This window comes from Magnolia sinica, chromosome 4, assembly GCF_029962835.1.
Source record: "Magnolia sinica isolate HGM2019 chromosome 4, MsV1, whole genome shotgun sequence".
NCBI lineage: Eukaryota > Viridiplantae > Streptophyta > Magnoliopsida > Magnoliales > Magnoliaceae > Magnolia > Magnolia sinica.
In genome coordinates, this window is record NC_080576.1 from 13,759,059 (window position 1) to 13,776,941 (window position 17,883).

General features: G+C 41.3%; 1 protein-coding gene across 1 annotated transcript; it reads right to left on the reverse strand.

Moving 5' to 3' along the window:
* Positions 1 to 8,487: 8,487 nt before the first annotated feature.
* LOC131244373 (transcription factor HEC1-like) lies at positions 8,488 to 9,655 on the reverse strand. The gene has a single exon (XM_058243992.1). It carries the CDS (start codon positions 9,392 to 9,394, stop codon positions 8,669 to 8,671), a length of 726 nt encoding a protein of 241 aa, XP_058099975.1. The 5' UTR covers positions 9,395 to 9,655; the 3' UTR covers positions 8,488 to 8,668.
* Between the last annotated feature and the right edge of the window lie 8,228 nt (positions 9,656 to 17,883).

Consider the following 17,883-nt stretch of genomic DNA (forward strand, 5'->3'; position numbering starts at 1 on the left):
GCCATTTCCATTCTCACTATTTCCTATCATGTGGCACACCAGAACTTTGAATCTATCTAAAACTTGGCGTCCAGATCTACTGTTAGCTTACAAAACTGACGAACGGCGTAGATTTCTCACGGACATCACAGTGGGCCCCACGTAGCTTCCACCTAAAAAAAAAAGAAACTTCCTGTTGGCCGGGACCACAGGCAATTGGCGTTCTGTTCACATGAAGATCCAACAAGATTCATTGAAATCTAGTACATCCCACCTAGCAAAACGGACAAACAAGGAAGAAATAGTGCAAAAAGAGATTAGATATGTCCCTCTGTCCATATACCCAAAAGATATATACTCCAAAAGGGTCTTTACCAACCTCATGTTAATGTCATGGCCATGCCCATATTCCCCTTTTACCATCATCCCAAGTTTGCACTAGTGCTTGTTTCCTTTTTTGGGTCTTTTGATTTTTACACATCCATCCATCCGTCCATCTGTCCATGTCATTAGAAAGCTTGAGGGGATGCAATGTACATGAGCATTCCCTATTCATGACAAGATGTCCTATCCTCTTCATATTCGAGCGACATGGGATGTTGGGATCTTACTAGTATGTCTCACATGGGTCGGGTACTCGGTCGTGCACTGTATTTTTTTACTAGATTTGGATGAATGTATGGAAATGGGTTTTGGCTGGACATGGTCCTTTGAACATGAACATTTCCATGATTTGATCATGCCCATGGAGGCAGCTCCATTTTTTGTTTCTATTTTCTAAATTTATTGAACGAACCACAAGCAATGATGGGTGTGGTCTATTAATTACAATGGGAATGTGATCTAAGCCGTTTATTCAATTGCAAAATGTATTGATGAAAATGACAGATGGATTTGTTTTAAGTTTCATGTTTTAATATTAGGTGGGCCATGTATATTGGATAGCTTTCTTTGAATGTTGGATGATAGAGTTTATGAGAGAAAAATGCTCCACTGTCCTTTGGGGCACTATAAGCCCCTAGTTGCATTGGGACACTTAGATAGTCAAATCCATTGATCTGAACCATTCATTAAGTGCAGCACATAATTTATGAACTACCATGTAAACATCGTACCAATCCGACAAATATTAACCATCCAATCAATGTTATTAATATGTATGGTTAAGATCATTTAAACGACAATTTGATCCAGCTAACTCTTAGGGTCCATCGTAGGAATCACTTTTGTTAGGTGATTGTAACCATCCCATACTGCTATTTTTCATGGTAGAGTATGGAATGTAATCCGGACTTAACGGACAGTTCAGATCAATTGATTGGTGGAAGCCATCCAATGCAACTAGGAGCACTATTACCCATAATGCACTTAGAGCACTGGAGTCAATTTCGATAGGGATGCTTGGACACCCCATCATAAGATCTGGACGGTCCATATATATACTTGGTAAGCTACCATAATAGAGCCATTCTAACTAAGGCTGTACACGAGTCGAGGTAGCTCAAAAGGCTGACTCAGCTTGAGTTAGCTCGGATTGACTTGGCTTGAAAGGCCGACTTGGAGTGAGTCAAGCTTGTTTTCTAAATCTCGAGTTGAGTTTGACCATGGTACATTTCAACTCGACTTGACTCGAAGCTCGAGCTCGAGCTTGACTCGGCTCAAGTAATGTATATACAATTTTTCTTTTTTAAATTAAAATTTAAAAGTTTTTACTAAAAAACCCTTCTCGACCGCCTTGGATTGAGTTGGGTTGGGGTTTGGGTCAGGGTGGGGGCTGAGTTGGGCACCGGGTTGAGTTGGGCACTAAGTTAGCATATAAACAAGCTCGGCTCAACTAGAGATAAGCTCGACTCAACTAGAACCACTGGCTTAACTTGAAATTGACTCGAAAGCCTTAGCAAATAAGCCAAGCTTCAATGTTGACCTCGAGGGCGAGCTCGAGCTCAACCTTGAACTCGAGTATAGCACGGACGAATCAAGCCGAGCTTGGCCTAGCTTGACTCTACTCGGCTCGATGTACAGCCCTAATTCCAACATCCATCTTTTCACTTGTTAAACAAACGGCCAATATTGTTTATAGTCGATATTTCTATTTGATAGGCCTCATCACAAGCCGCTTATGGTTCCAAAAGAGCACTTTCATAATTTCAGTAGGTCATCTTACCCATCTGGTCGTTCTAGGACAAATAGCTATGAAAGTTAAGAAAATTTGGAAAGATTTTCTCCTCTCATTTAATTAATTTATAATAAGTAAGGATTTAATTAATTTATAGTGAGTAGAGATGTATAAAAATGATTAGCATATGAGCAAATGTGGTAGAAGAATGTAAGGTGATATGCTAGGAGCACATGAAACTATGACCTTAGAATTGAAATGCAGTCCGTCTACCACTGAGTCAGGAACACGTGAATATATATACACTAACATGCTCTAAGAAAAAAAGAAGCCATCTTATGAATAGATTTGATCATCTTATAATTGCTATGTGGCTTGCTTGGTAGCCCATAAAATGTATCTTGGACCTGATGGATGGTCAAGATCAGACGATCAACTAATCGTATTTTTAAGTGTCCTGATTGAATTTGACTCCTCCAGCTGTGGTGGAGTTAAGACTCCCATGTCATCATTTCCTATGACACTATGATACAAATAACACTGTTGATTTGGGCGGGCTTCTATTTGCCTTAGCCCTACTCGGTGTGGGTCCCTCTGGAGGACCCAATGTGTACCGTTAATACAGACAGCCTATTAATAAATGGGGCTTCCTTGTCCCTTGGGTCTGCCCCATCGCATCAAGAGCTCAGGGTCCACTCACAGTTTGAATTTATTCAAATGTGTGCCTCCACATCTAACACCATCCTTTTGAAATCGCAGGTGAAAAGAGGCGCATTGGATGGAACCATTTGAGCTGTGTCTTAGTTGAACTATACGGTCTACATCTGACCCTGAAATTTCATCAGCAGAAGTGGATTGACGATGCTAGATGTAGAGGCAGAAACTAGAGGCACCAAATCACTTCACTTCTATTGCAGGCAAGACCTGAGTTTGGACGTGACAGGTCCTAATTCATGCTCCCTTCCGTGTCGTTTGTTGTCTCACACTCACCCCTACGTAGGAGTGCTGAGTGCCGCCGAACCAGTGTCCTTTATTAGGGCACTCTCTTCACACGTGGGAATGAAGCACATGTGTGCTGGACAGGAGCTGCACAGGGGACAAAGGCCACTGTGTAGTAGAACCCAAGATGCATCTTCTAAAAGATCTGCCCATCTGATCATTATTTATGTGGACCACTCATGAACAAAAAATGAACGACTAAGAGAAAATCGATCAACGGTCCACAATCTAAAAATGTGTCAGCCACTTAGATATGATCAGATCAACCCTATTTATGGTAAAAGGAACCATGCATTTATATAGTCAGCATTGCGAATTTGCGATGATGATCGGTTCTGATAAAAGACACGTGGCAATTCATGAATGGTTAATGATCTTGCATTTGGGTGTTTTAAAAACGAGGCCCACTGCCCATCAACTTAGGTCCATTTAAAAAGTAAAATTGAGCCAAATTCTATTTTGTGTTGTGCGTTTGGGTGTACATTCTCAAACCCTTGATCCCTCACTCATTGAAGTAGACACCAAAAAGTCTAGACGCCGGAAAATTAGTTGTTGGAAAATAAATGCATGGTTATCTTGAAGTAAAACCCTTTTATAAAAGTTGTCTAAATAGCCTTTTTGTATGTTTTGGCATGTATTTTAATTAGACCATTGGAGAGGTTAGACAAAGTCGGATCACAAACTGTCTATTTATTTGATCAATTACAAAAGTAATGTATAATAACGTGTGATAAATGGATAATAATAATAATTATTATTTTTACTGTAGTCAGAAATAAAATAGATTAATGAGCTGTACGACAATATAGTTCGGCTTGTAATGTACTTTTAGTGGTTGTATACGCTTGGATGTAAATTTGTTAATATGTGTGGATATAACACTTGCATTATAACAGGGCCCATGAAATTACGTCACGTCTACATACATCAATCCGGCAAATTATGTCATGCATTGATTTTTAAAATGTGATTTGATAGCTGGCAATATTCAATTAAAGATAAGAAATAATGATGTGAGTTTAAGGTTATATTATTACGATAGTTCATGAAATAAACAGTCCAAAAGAATTACATTTATTCTTGACTTTGAATGTACAACATAGTTCATTGATTTGTATTTTATAGTTAAAATACAAGTAGATTTAGTTATAAATAAATAACGGTACGTATGTAAAACAGTACATGAAATTTCAAAATGAGATCGGAATGTTAGATTAGATATGAGAGCTAGGATTGGATAGATGATGAAGTAACCAAGGAGCCACGTGGGCAGCTCCTTAACAACTAGCGTGTCCAAAAATGTGGATGGCCCTTAGTTTCAGAAACCACATTGATTAGACAATCCTAGCCATCCATTGATGGCGTAGCTAGATTGCATAGAGTTTCGGTGGACTGCAGAGCGCGGTACATAGAGGAAACACAGCCACGGTTAGCCAGCCCTGCACGAGTAGGTTTTGCACGGTTAAAATTCACAGCCGTACAACAGGTAGCAATGAGCCATCCCACTTTTATGGACCGTTTGCTCCAACCGTCGGTCAAACCAGTCAGACCATGGTTTTAAGAGTTGGTGATTCTGCTGAGTTGAGTCGCGACTCGGCAGAGTTTGAGTCATCTGTGCCGTACCTATTTTTAGAACTGACTCGTTGTGCTGATCTGGATCCTGTTCGATTGAGTCCGAGTCGAAGCTGACCAGTGTCATCTGACTCGGTCTAGTCGTCAATCCATCTGTCAGACCTACTTTAGCCCGCTTTGATCAGAAAATCTGTTCATCAAGTGGTTAGAGTGTTTGATTTTCATGTAGCAGTTATGGTTCGAGCTCATCAGACCGATGGTTGGTTAATCTAGACCGTCGGTCTCTTCTGCTCATGAACAATCTTGAATTTCCAAGAAAGGAAATATCCCAAATCTGTGGCTAAAATCATCCAATCTGAGAATTTTGGTGCATGGTACATCTATGGTGGGACACAGAGATCAATGGTCCGGATTACCACACAATTGGCCCCACTTGGATGTGGGTCTGTAAGACAGACGGCAATATAAACAATAGAACGTTTGGAGCTGATCGGTGCTGGTGGGCCATCCAACGTTAATAGACTCACATGCAAGTACCATTGCCAGACGATTGTAAACTTACATTGGTGATTAATTTTTTCTAATGGGCCTTGCTCAAAACATCATACCTACGGTAGATCCTGACCATCCAATGGTGTCATTGCAACTGATGGCTGAAACCAAAAGTAGTCAACGGTCCACTTCGATGGGAAAAGTGGCTGCAATCATGATCAGGATGGCTCATCCATGGTAGTGCCCACTAAACGAGTGGTTCTGATTAAGACATGAGCCGAATGAAATCATGCTGTTCGACTCTTCAGTGCCATTAACGGTCAACGTTGGAGTGGTTCCAATCTTTTAGCAGTCGTTTCATCTGGGCCCTTAAAGATATAAAGAGGCTCCAAAGGCCACGTCTATGCCCACCAAAAAAGGCCCACCTAGGATGTATGATTAACGCTATGCGCTTCACTAACTTTCTAGGGTGAGCTGCCAGGTCATCATAGTAAGAGCCATTATCCACAGGAACGGATTGGCTACTCCCCCTGACACCAGCCAATGGCTGATGGCCGGTGCTATGTGGGTCCTGCTATGATGTATGTGTTTCATCCATGCCGTCCATCTATTTTTAAAGATAATTATACACTATGAGACTAAAAATGAGATATATTCCAATCTCTACTGGACCACATTACAGGAAACAGTGTTGAATGAGCGTCAACCATTAAAAACATTTTGGTGGCCATAAAAGTTTTGGATCAAGCTGATTTTTGTTTTTTCCCTTCATCCGGGCCTGTATGACCTAATCAACAGATTGGATGTCAAATAAACAATACAGTGGGCCTTAGGAGGATTTTAATGGTGGATATCTAATCACTATTGTTTTCATCTGGGCCACCTGAGATTTACATACCTCTATTTTTTGCATAAAGCCTTAAAATGATCTTTAAAAATGGATGAACGGAATGGATGAAACACATACATCATGGTAGGGCCCACAGAGCACCGACCATCAGCCACGGGGCTGGTGGCAGGGGGAGTAGCCAATCCGTTTCCATTATCCACAGCGAGTAGGTTGTCTTCACCTGGCAAGTAGTGTATTACCCACGTCGGCCTCATGCCTAATTGTAAAATCACCGGCTCGTCAGAGTTTCACGTGGAATTCCCATGCATTTTATGACAACCGTCCGTTCTCTTGAATGACATGGAAAAAGAGAAATGATAAGACAGGAACGACAATTGCCTACAACAAGTGTTGTAGAAATTCTGTGCAACAAAAATCTCTGTGGGCCCATAATTTTGTCTACGTGGCATCCATTCCGTCTATCAGTTGCTGAAGCTCGTATTGGGATGTGAATGAAAAAAATGACCCAAATCCAATACTCAAGTGAGCCACACCACAGGAAATAGAGGGGATGGGAACGCAGACACTGAAACCACCTGGAGCCCTCCATAATGTTTATATACCATCCAGACCGTTCATAAGATGTTCTCACAGGGGTGAAGGGAAAAAGAAAATATCATCATGATCCAAAACTTATGTGGGCTCAAGAAGGTTTCAACGGTGAACGTCCCATTCCTTCTATCTGTTTCTTGTGTGTGGCCCACATGACTGTTGGATCTCAATGATTTTTGGGTTCACATTCTTAAATGAACTGGATCAAATGATGGACGGAACAGATTTCTCAAAATCATTACTGTCGCCCACAGAACTTTTTGTTGCATGGTCTCATGGAAAGTGTTGTAAGAAATTCGTGTCATTAAGTCGAGCCATGTGAATCATAATAAGATAGAGACCCTTATACGCACTACGCGTCGCCAGGGACAGGGTCCATCAGGACCGTCCAACTAGTGGTCTCTGCCAAGGATAACCCATGACAGTCAAATCGCAAGGACAGGAATATCCTACTATCACCGTCCTTGACTTTGCTAATGAATGTCATCTATTAACTAACTTGATCTCTACCGTCCGTTTTAAGGAGAAAACTAGATGTGAATGACCACTAAGTTTGTGTTATTATTTTATCATGGGCTAAATATTCTAGAATCCACTAGATGAACAGTTCTGATCCATCCTATCTTATACCACATGTACAGTAGAGAGGAGTTTCTATCATGTTAGGATAGACCGTGTTCTATCTTATTATTTTCTTCAAAATAATTCCTCGAAAGCAAGTCAAAAAAGACTTTCATAGACGACTTTCTAAATAAGTCGAGCGAGTGAACTTATTTTTTCCTCGCCTCACACGTGGGTGATATGAAACATGCGTAAGATCAAAGCCTCTTATCAGGTGATTAATCTTGTCTAAATCATTTCAGTGAAAATATAGGTCCATATTACTATTAGGTGGACCACACGAGGTCAATTTCTTCTGACCGTTCCTTTATTTAATTGACGGGTGGCTTACATGATAATCAGATTAGCCTAATCTTTGTGTCCAGGCATCTACACTGACAGGATCCCCTGATGGGCACGTGGATTTTTATACACGTGTGAGGCAAGTGCAAAAAGAAGTGTATTCGGGGGACGCGGATTGGGTACTTCCCCGCCAAGACCTAGCTAGAGACGGAGGATCCTGTCACGGGATCGGTGGAGCCCACCTTGATGTATATATGCTTTATCCACGCCGTCAATCCATTTTTACAGATCATTTTAGTGCTTGAGCGCAAAAACAGGGCAGATCGAAGACTAAGCGGACCATACGCTAGGAAGCAGTGGGGATCCAAAGCCTACCGTTGAAAACTTCTAGGGCCACAGGAGTTTTGGATCAAGCTGATATTTATCTTTTCCCTTCATCCAGGTCTACGTGACCTTAAGAACAGGTTGGATGGTAAAGACCCTAGGAAGTTTTCAACAGTAGGAGTTCAATCCCACTACTTCCTGCAGTGTGGTCCACTTGAGCCTTTGATCTTCCTATTTCAGGGCCCATACCCTAAAATGATCTATCAAAAATAGATGAACGGCATGGATAAATTATATATATCATGATGGCCCCACAGCGCCCCTGACAGAGCCATACATCTATCGAAAAGCGATGGACGGAATGGATAAAATATATACATCATGATGGCCCCACAGAGCCCCTGACAGGACCGTCCGTCTCTAGCTATGTCCTGGTGGAGGTGGTACCAGTCCGCGTCCGTATTCGGAGAGAGAGAGAGAGAGAAAGAGAGAGAGAGAGGCTTGGAGCACATGGGTATTTTCAATCACAATGAACTAAGAAACAAGACGAAAATTCCTACCAAAAGACGAGAAAATGTGAAAATGTTCAGATTAAAATGTAGAGACAGAGAGAGAGAAAGAGAGAGAGAGCTGTTGTTCTTACAAACAGTCAAACTATGTATTCAACAATAGATTTATAACAATATCAACCAACAAAACAAGATATCTCCAACTATAATATGGACTCTTAACCAACTCAATCATATTCTAATTCTATACAGCTTCCCATACCATCATAACTCCCACAATATACTCTTACTTTAACTAATCCTCTTCAACTAAGCAACTAGCTAGCTAGGACTCTAAATCTGACAAGCTTGGTAGCCTTTTGGAATCTGTGGGTAATTTATGCCTGAATTTGCCGACGGAAGTCTAAGACCACCCATATTTCTATTAGCAGCCGCCCGTTCCAGCGATTGCACTTGACTTTTCAAGAACTTCACGTAATGGATCGCCTCATCCAACATCGACGCCGTGTCCATCTTCGTTCCACCTGGAACTAGTCTCTGAAGTATCCTAATCCGTTCGCTTATCCTCTCCCTCCTATGCCTCGCAGCCACGCTTTGTGGGTCTTTTGAGATTTTCACGTTCCTTCGCTTGGGTGGCTTTACTGATTCTGGGTCTATGTGGATTGGCTGCATTGCAGCTATACGGAATATCATCTCCCTCATCGCTGCCACTGAGCTACGTTTGGATAGTGAAGATTGAGGTGTACTTTCACCAGGCAATTCGATTGTGTCCCTCAGCCCTCCGGCTAGAACATCTGGAAGGAGAGATGGCATTGCTGGTTCTTGAATTGTATTGCCGATAAATGATGAGGAGGGTGTTGGATTGATTAATGTAGGTGAATTCACAGATGGCATTGGATCGAAGACAGGCAATGTATTGGTGTATGAGAAGTCGATGGACGGTGACTGAGGAATGGTGTCGGAGAAGGGGCTGCTGAATTCGGGTAGTTTGTCCATGTTCATCAACATCATCATATCAATCTGTTCTTCTCTTACAGATTTTAGTAGGCCCACATCCATGTGATTCCCACACTCTATAGAGAAAGCCCAGAAAAGAAATAAAGGCAAGAAAAGAGAAGGGAAGAAGGAAAAGGTGAGAGAGAGAGAGAGAGAGAGAGAGAGAGAGAGAGAGAGAAGTAAAAAAGCTGAGAGACAGAGGGACTGAGAGACAGAGGGATGGGGAAGGCGAAGAGAGGGAGTGGTGAAGTTGGAGTTTAATCAGAAATTGCAGCTGAGAAAAAGGGAAGGGAAGGAATAAAAATAGGACCAGCTAAGTGTTACTGGAACCGATCAACCCAATTGGAAATTAGACTCTGTTTCTATATATTTATATAGGAAGAAGCTGAATATCATATAATTTTTGTTGTTTTTTTTTAAAACACATGGACATTTATTATCATAAAGTCTTTTGGCTTTATCTTTTTTTCAACCATTACTTACCTGAAAAGGAAAGGGTGTACTTTTACCTGCATGGAATGGTCTAACAACTAGCGTTTTTAAAGGGCCGGTTTGGATTTAATGTATATTGAAAAGGAAAGGGTGTACTTTTACCTGCATGGAATGGTCTAACAACTAGCGTTTTTAAAGGGCCGGTTTGGATTTAATGTATATTTGCTGGAGTCCGACCATGGTGTGTTCTGGATTCACATAAAGGGTGATTTGAACAAGAAGAATTGGGATTAAATGTTACATGGATGCATTTGATAGGAGTAAATGGAGTTAATTTGACATCCAAAGGAAAAGAAGAAGTTAAAACTAAGGAAATAGAGTTTGTAGAGGAAGAGAGAGAGAGAGAAAGGAAGAAAGAAAGTTGGGAGAAAGCGTGAAGATTGTTATTTTTCTTTAATCCCTACGTATACACTTATATAAGAGATTACACAAACAGATAAAATTAAGGAGAGAGATCAGCTACATTAAAGGGCTATTACCTCAAGATAGAAACAAGTGGCTGTATTGATTGGAGAATCCCTGATTGTAGTAGTCATATATAGCTGGACCTTGATTAGAGAATCCTTGATTGTAGTCCTTGATTGTAGTAGTCATAGCTGGATAGTTGGACCGTTATACTTCTGGAAGATACACTTTAATACTCCCCCTCAAGCCGGTTGGAAGATATCGAGCATACCAAGCTTGGATAGCATAAACTGAAACTGAATGGTGCCAACTGCTTTGGTGAGAATATCCGCATGTTGTTCGGTAGTAAGAACAAACATCATACAAATCTGCTCAGAAAGTAGCTTCTCACGAATAAAATGAAGATCATCAATATGTTTTGTGCGGTCATAGTGTACTGGATTATGAGCAATGCTAATCGCCGCTTTATTATCACAGTACAGGGTAGTTGGAGTTGGAACATCAACTCCTAATTCCTTCAATAATCTCTGTAGTCAGATCATCTCGCAAATACCATGTGCCATTGCATGGAACTCGGCCTCGGCACTAGAGCAAGCAACCGCACTGTTTTTTGCTTCTATAAGAAATAAGATTACCACCCAACATAGCGCAATATCCCAATGTAGAACGTCTATCGGTAACTGATCCGTCCCAGTCAACATCTGTCCAATATTCAATCTGATTGTGACAATATTTACGAAATATTAAACCCTTTCCAGGACAACCCTTCAAATACTGAAGAATACGAAAGGTCTCCTTAAGATGAATTGAACGAGGAGCATGCATAAATCGGCTGACAACTCTTACAACATAAGTAATATCAAGTCTAGTAAAGGAGAGATAAATTAGCTTCCCAACTATACGTTGATACTGTGAGACATTTACAAGGGGCTCTCCTTCCACATCACCCAACTTATGGTTTTGCTCAATAGGTGTATCAACTTTATGACATCTAAATTTTCTACACTCTTGTAAAAGATCCAAGACATACTTACGTTGCGAGATAAAAATACCTGACTTTGATCTTACAACTTCAATGCCAAGAAAATACTTTAGAGGGCCAAGGTTCTTAATCTCAAAGCCACGTCGAAGATGAGATTTTAACTCCTAAATGGTGATTGGATCATTTTCGGTGATAACTATATCATCGACATAGATAATAAGAGCAGTAAAACTATCACCAATGCGTCTAATAAAAAGAATATAATTTGCCACACTTTGTCGATATCCAAAACTAATAACCACCCCACTAAATCGGTCAAACCAAGCTCGAGGAGATTGGCGGAGACCATATAAGGATTTCTTTAAGAAACAGAATTGCCCTTCATGGCCAGGAAACGAGATACCAGGTGGAGGAGTCATATACATCTCTTCTTGAAGATCCCTTTGAAGGAATGCATTTTTAACATCCAATTGATGAAGTTCTCAATCACTATTTGCAGCTAAGGACAGTAAGATATGAATGGAATTCATCTTTGCAATAGGAGCAAAGGTCACATAATAATCAATCCCATAGGTTTGTGCGTATCCCTTTGCAACCAGCCGTGTTTTGTACCGATCCATGGTACTATCTGAATTATATTTAACTGTAAACACCCAACGACATCCAACTGCCTTCTTCCCTATGGGTAATGACACTAGTTCCCAAGTATCATTGTGAGTCAAAGCTCTCATTTCTTCCTCTATTGCAGCTTTTCACTTAGGAATATCAGACAGTCCTCCCCTGCGTCAGAATCGTGACAAAAGAGATAGAAGCTAAGAACATACGATAAGATGGTGACATAGCATGATATGTGACATAATCAGATAAAGGATATTTAGTAGAAATTTATCTTTTACCCTTTCGTAAAGCAATGAGAATATCAAGGTCTGAAGTAAGAGAAGGAACATTAAAAGATTCTAGCTCACCGGGTGGGAAAGGCATGGACTGATCTGATACAGGAGAAACGTTGCAGTGTTGTGAAGCAGGACTTCCTTTCAAAAATTGCAAAATCTTATGTGTTCCTATCTATACAACTAAGTTACCAGTAGTATGTTCGTGATGTATAACCGACATAGGTGACATGGAAGACTCTAGAGAGGATACAGGCAGATCTGGGATGACAATAGGAAGAGGGACTTGTGATGGTTGGGCTGTGGTAGGAAGTGCGTTTTATACGCTGATCGACCAACAAAAATATTCAGCATTGAAACGGTAAAACCAGTATTGTAATGTTGTAAGTCCAATTACCAGGTTGATGCACTCAATTGGAATACGGTGCATCCAAGACACTAATTTTTGGAATGTAATGAACTCTGATGTTATTGTGGGAATCTATCTGAATCCGGTAGAAAATATAATCATGGAGGAAATACTATTCATTACAGTAGATTCCATCAATCCAAACCCGCCTTATATAAATTGGCCTCAGTCAAAGGTTTAAGATCATCTGATTAGCAGAATTTTTCAAAATGGCTTGCCTCAAATAATATTAGTGAATGCATTGTCTAGATAGTTGATTGGGTGTACCACATGTAATTGAAAAGCTTTCTGAATGTTAGGACATTAGCATTTCACACACGCAAGGAAATATTCCTATAAGCTTATGGTAAGGTTGAACTATAAATGTGGGTCTTGCTATATATGATGTGTGTGTGACACCTGAACTGTGCATCTGGTGACTCCCTCTTGAACATGGGATGTCCAAAAGATTAGCGTACTTGAAACTCAGATGGGCCGCATTATCTGGAATATTGCAAAATTATATATGCCCAGAGCATCTAAAATCACTTTTTAGGGGTCAACTTGACTTGAACGGCCTAAAAATTGGTAGCTAGAATCCCTCGTATGGGAGGGATACACATAACATATGGGTTGGATGGCTAGACCACATCTTGGTGGCCCCCACAAATAATTAGGAAGGTTTCAGTGGGTTGAAGTGGACTCTCAACTATTTACAATGGTGTAACCCAGCCCTGCTGGACGTAATTCCAGATCTGGTCACTCTAGAAATGAATGTTCAGCTACTCTTTCCTCCCTCTCTTCTTGAAGTGAAGCAGACCGTCCTATCCATCCCGAAAGATGGAGCCCTTGGTTCGGACGGCTTCCCTGGTAGCTTCTTTGCTTCATGCTGGGACGTCATTGGTCATGACCTCCTCAAAGCTGCGACATTCCTCCTCCAAGGTGGCACTCTTCCTAGGGCTGTGTCAGCTAACCTCATCTGCCTAGTTTCAAAATCAGCAGCCCCAAAAAATTTTTAAGACTTCCGTCCCATTAGCCTCTGCAACTGCTTATATAAAATCCTCGCCAAGATCATTTCTATTAGACTAAGTGAAGTGCTGCCTTCGCTTATCTCTCCTGAGCAAGGCGCTTTTGTCCAGGGCCGTTCCATGGCGGAAAGTATTGCCATTGCCCAAGAGATGGTCAGGGAGCTGAATAGGAAAGTCCGAGTAATATTGTTTTAAAATTGGACATGGAAAAAGTATATGATAAGCTGGATTGGTCGTTTCTTATGCAGGTCCTTTTGAAATTCAGTTTCAGCTCCTCATGGGGTAGAGTTGGTTGAAAAATGTTGGGGTAACGCCCGGTTCTCGGTTCTAATAAATGGCGAGGCTGCTGGTTTTTTCAAATCATCTAGAGGCATCTGCTAAGGCGACCCTCTCTCCCCGAGTCTTTTCATCTTGGTTGATGAAGTTCTTAGCAGAGGGTTGCAAAATCTGATTCATCAGGGTCTATGTCAGCCTTTTAAGAATAGGAGAGGACGCCCGACAATCTCTCACCTGCTTTATGTGGCAGATAACCTTATGTTCCTCAACGGGGGCCTAGCATCGCTCCGAGCTATGAAATATTTTCTTGAATCCTATCAAGCAGCTTCGAGCTAGAAAATTAATCACTGCAAGAGTGCCTATTACTGTTCAAACAAGCTGCCAACTTGCAGGGTCAGGTCTATCGATAGATTCCTTGGAATTTCTAAAGATGCCTCTGGGTTGACGTACCTGGGTGTTCCTTTGGCCTTTGGCAAGCTGAATAGAGGTGCATTTCAACCTCTGATGGATAAAGTGGAGGTGCGTTTCCTGGGTGGCAGGCACGTTTCCTCTCTCAGGCGGGCATATCAGTATTAGTGCGACACGTTCTTGGAAGTATTCCAGTCCATTTGATGGCAGCAACTCACATCTTAACTAAGGTTCTCTCTATTTTAGAAATCAGTTTTGCGAATTTCCTTTGGGGATGGGCCGATGGCAAGGGGAAGTTGCATTGGAGGAGTTGGAACTCTATAATGCTGCCCAAAGAAGAGGGTGGATTGGGCATTAGAAAATTAACTATCAGAATTCATGGCTGTTCTTAGGCTTAAGCTAGGATGGGCAATAAAATTCAAGGCTAAGGATAGTCTATGGAGCGGTTTTATGAACGCAAAGTGCGGTCAGGTCCTCTGCCCTGCTGGCTTGAGTAGCCCATCTATCTTTGCTTCACCTATGTGGAAGAAGACCTACAAGCTGCTGGCGATAGTGGAAAACAATGCCCAATGACTGCAGGGTCAAGGTGATTGCAGTTTCTGGGCAGATAACTAGATGAGACTAGGCCCTCTTCAGCAGCTTGTTGACGAGCCTATCCCTCTCAGCTTGCTGTCCCTAAAAGTGAATCAGGTCCTGGGTGCGTGCAACTCGCTTCCTTTGAGCTCGGCTTTATCATTTCTCCCCTAGCACGTAGTGGATTTCATTTTTCAAGTGGGTTTCTGCCTTTCGGATGGCTCAGATAAATGCATATGACCGTTCACTCCCTCTAGAGAATTTTCGGTCAGCTCACCTTAAAAAATCAGTAAGGCCAACCGTCCTCGTAGAGAATGGGCTAAATGGGTGTGGCATCCCAAGCTACCCCTAAAAATCTCTTTGTTTGTATGGCGATCTCTCTGGAGAGTTGTCCCTGTGAACGGTGCGGTCCAAGGGTGAGGAATTCAGCTGGCATCCAAATGTGAATGTTGCTTGGACCCAGCAACCTCGGGCCATTGCAGTGAGTCTCTTCTTCACCTCTTTATCAACGGTGTGCTGGTTAGGTCCACCTGGGAATATTTTAGTGGGATCTACAATCTTTTTATTGGAGGGGCTGAATCCATTGTCATCGGGTTGAATCAATGGTGGATCACTTCATTGTCTCAAGGGAAAGTCTCCCTTTTAAAAATGTTAGTCCCGTGCTTCATTATTTGGGAGATCTAAAATTCGAGAAATAGGGCCAGATATAATAGCAGGCTCACCTTAGTTCCCCAAGTCATTGCGAATGTTAATAAGTGGCTGACCTGCTTGGCTGGTAGCTCTTTGTCTCGCTCGGCTGGGCCAGAAATTAGATAGAATCAGCACGTCCAGGGGCAAAACTCTTCTTACCCCTTTTCAGCTTCTTCGAGGATCGTGAAATGGGCCAGGCCCTCGCTTGGGTGGTCTAAAGTAAACGTTAACGGGTCGGCTAGGGGTAACCCGGTGTAGTCAGGTAGCGGGGGTGTTTGTAGAAATGACAAGGGTGAATTTATCTTTGCCTTCTTAGAAGGTTACAGTTTCGGCTCCAACATCATAGCGGAGCTAAGGGCAGTGCATGCCGGTTTAACAAATTTTTTTTTCTCTCTGGGCCTAACCAAAGTGATGGTGGAATCAAACTCTCAACTGGTGATAGATCTTTTGAATGATAAGGGCCTCTCGAGCTGGAAATGAGCCTATTGGTTGACTAAAATTTAGAGGATGAAGCTCAGAGGGGAAGTTCTTTTTGTGCATATCTTTAGGGAACGTAATGAGCCGTCTGACAGTATGGCTCGCTTGGGTAGTGAGACTTAATCAGCCTCCGTTATCCGGAATTTTTCAGAGCTCCCGTCCCAAGTTCAAGGTCTCCTCTTCCTAGACTCAGTGGGTCTTGGGTCAGTCAGGAATATCCCTGGGAGTAAGAACTTGTGACCTGTTCTCCATCTTTATTGTGCCTCTTGTGCGAGTCCAAATATATATTTTTTCCTTCATTTTCCATCTTCATTATGATTGGCTTCGCCCAAGTCATTTTTTCTTGGGCAAGCCTAAATCTCCACATCATGTAAATTTTTCTTCTGGATGAATGAAGGTTTTGTTTTTTTGTTTTTTTTTAATTTTTTTTTTAAAGAATAAAAAAAATGACATTGAAAAAAAGGAGAGTCATGAATTGAATTAGATTTTGAGTTTCCAAGCAGCGCATGACAGGGTGGATGCCAGACTGGTGTAGGGGAGGACATGATGAAGTCAATCACTGCTTTCTTCGATTGATAAACTCCTTGAATCCACAAGGCACTCTTGAATCCATAAGAGAAAGTTCTTCAATCCACGAGAAATAAAAAAAAAGTTGCTAAAAAATTTTAATTGATTGATAATTATCTAATATGTATGTATCTCTATTATACCATTAATAAAGAAAAAAAAAACAAAACCAAAATTCATAATTATCAAAAGTAGCAATATTATAACTCTAATAAAAATCCTTATTCTAGTAAAACTATTTCAAAACCTAATTTTTAAAAATAAAAAAATTTCAAATAAACTCTCGCTAGTAGAGTCCTAGCATGATTAGGAGTCATTTTTTAAAAAGAAGAAAATCTAAAACTCTAAAAAAAATAAAAAATAAAATTACAAAAATAAAAAATACTACAAACAATAATTTTTCCTTAAAATTTCATTTTAAAGTTGAAATCACGTGTTTGTTGACAAAACGGACATGAGCGACCCACTTTGTGGGTTATTTCACCCGAGAAAGTCCATTACAGTAAAGATTAATAGGTTGTGAACTCTGTAACAATACTCGGATCATAAAGTTATGGCCAATTTATAGTTTACCTTCTTTTGATCCAACCATGCTAGGAATGAACTGTGTCACATCCTACATCACAAACACCACAGCGGAGCGCATGGAACCCCATCTCACCGTTACTTAACGGCAAGGTGAACTCTATATGAACATTTCCCACACAAATACATACACATGTATGGGAATGAGCACACAAGTTCGAGCTGTGTGGGGCCCATCTATGATGTCTACATGGAATCCAAACAATGCATCTTGTGCATTTCATGTCTCATGTCGACCGTACATCCTAACAATAATTGTGATCTAAAAATCAGGAGAGACATGCCAGATCAGGGAGCTTAAAACTCAGGTGGGACATGCCAGATCAGGGAGTAATGTGCAGTCACACCTAAAACCTACCCTCCCAACTTTTGGTGTAGTTCGGTCTCTTCCTTCATGATTCTGGTGCGGGGAATGACATATACGCAACATGGACCCCACAATCCATCTGGAATGGCCCACCGTAGTAACGGGATGGATTTTGGAGCCTAGGCCTAACATGGGAGGCACATCTAATGGACATGTTTGAAGGCACTCACACATCAGTGCTCCAACATATGGGAGTTGTACACGTGCGCATACAGGGTCCACCTTGATGTGTGAATGACATCTATTCTTGCCATCAGACGTGATTTCGTCCCAAAACCAAAAAAGAGATTGATCATCAGACACTCAAAAGGGATCAGTGAAGTCATGCCTAAACCCATTAAATTCACTAGTGTGGCCTATCTGAGTCTTGAAATGGCCTAATTTTTTGGTGCATCCCTTCATCCTTGTGGGCCACATGTGATGA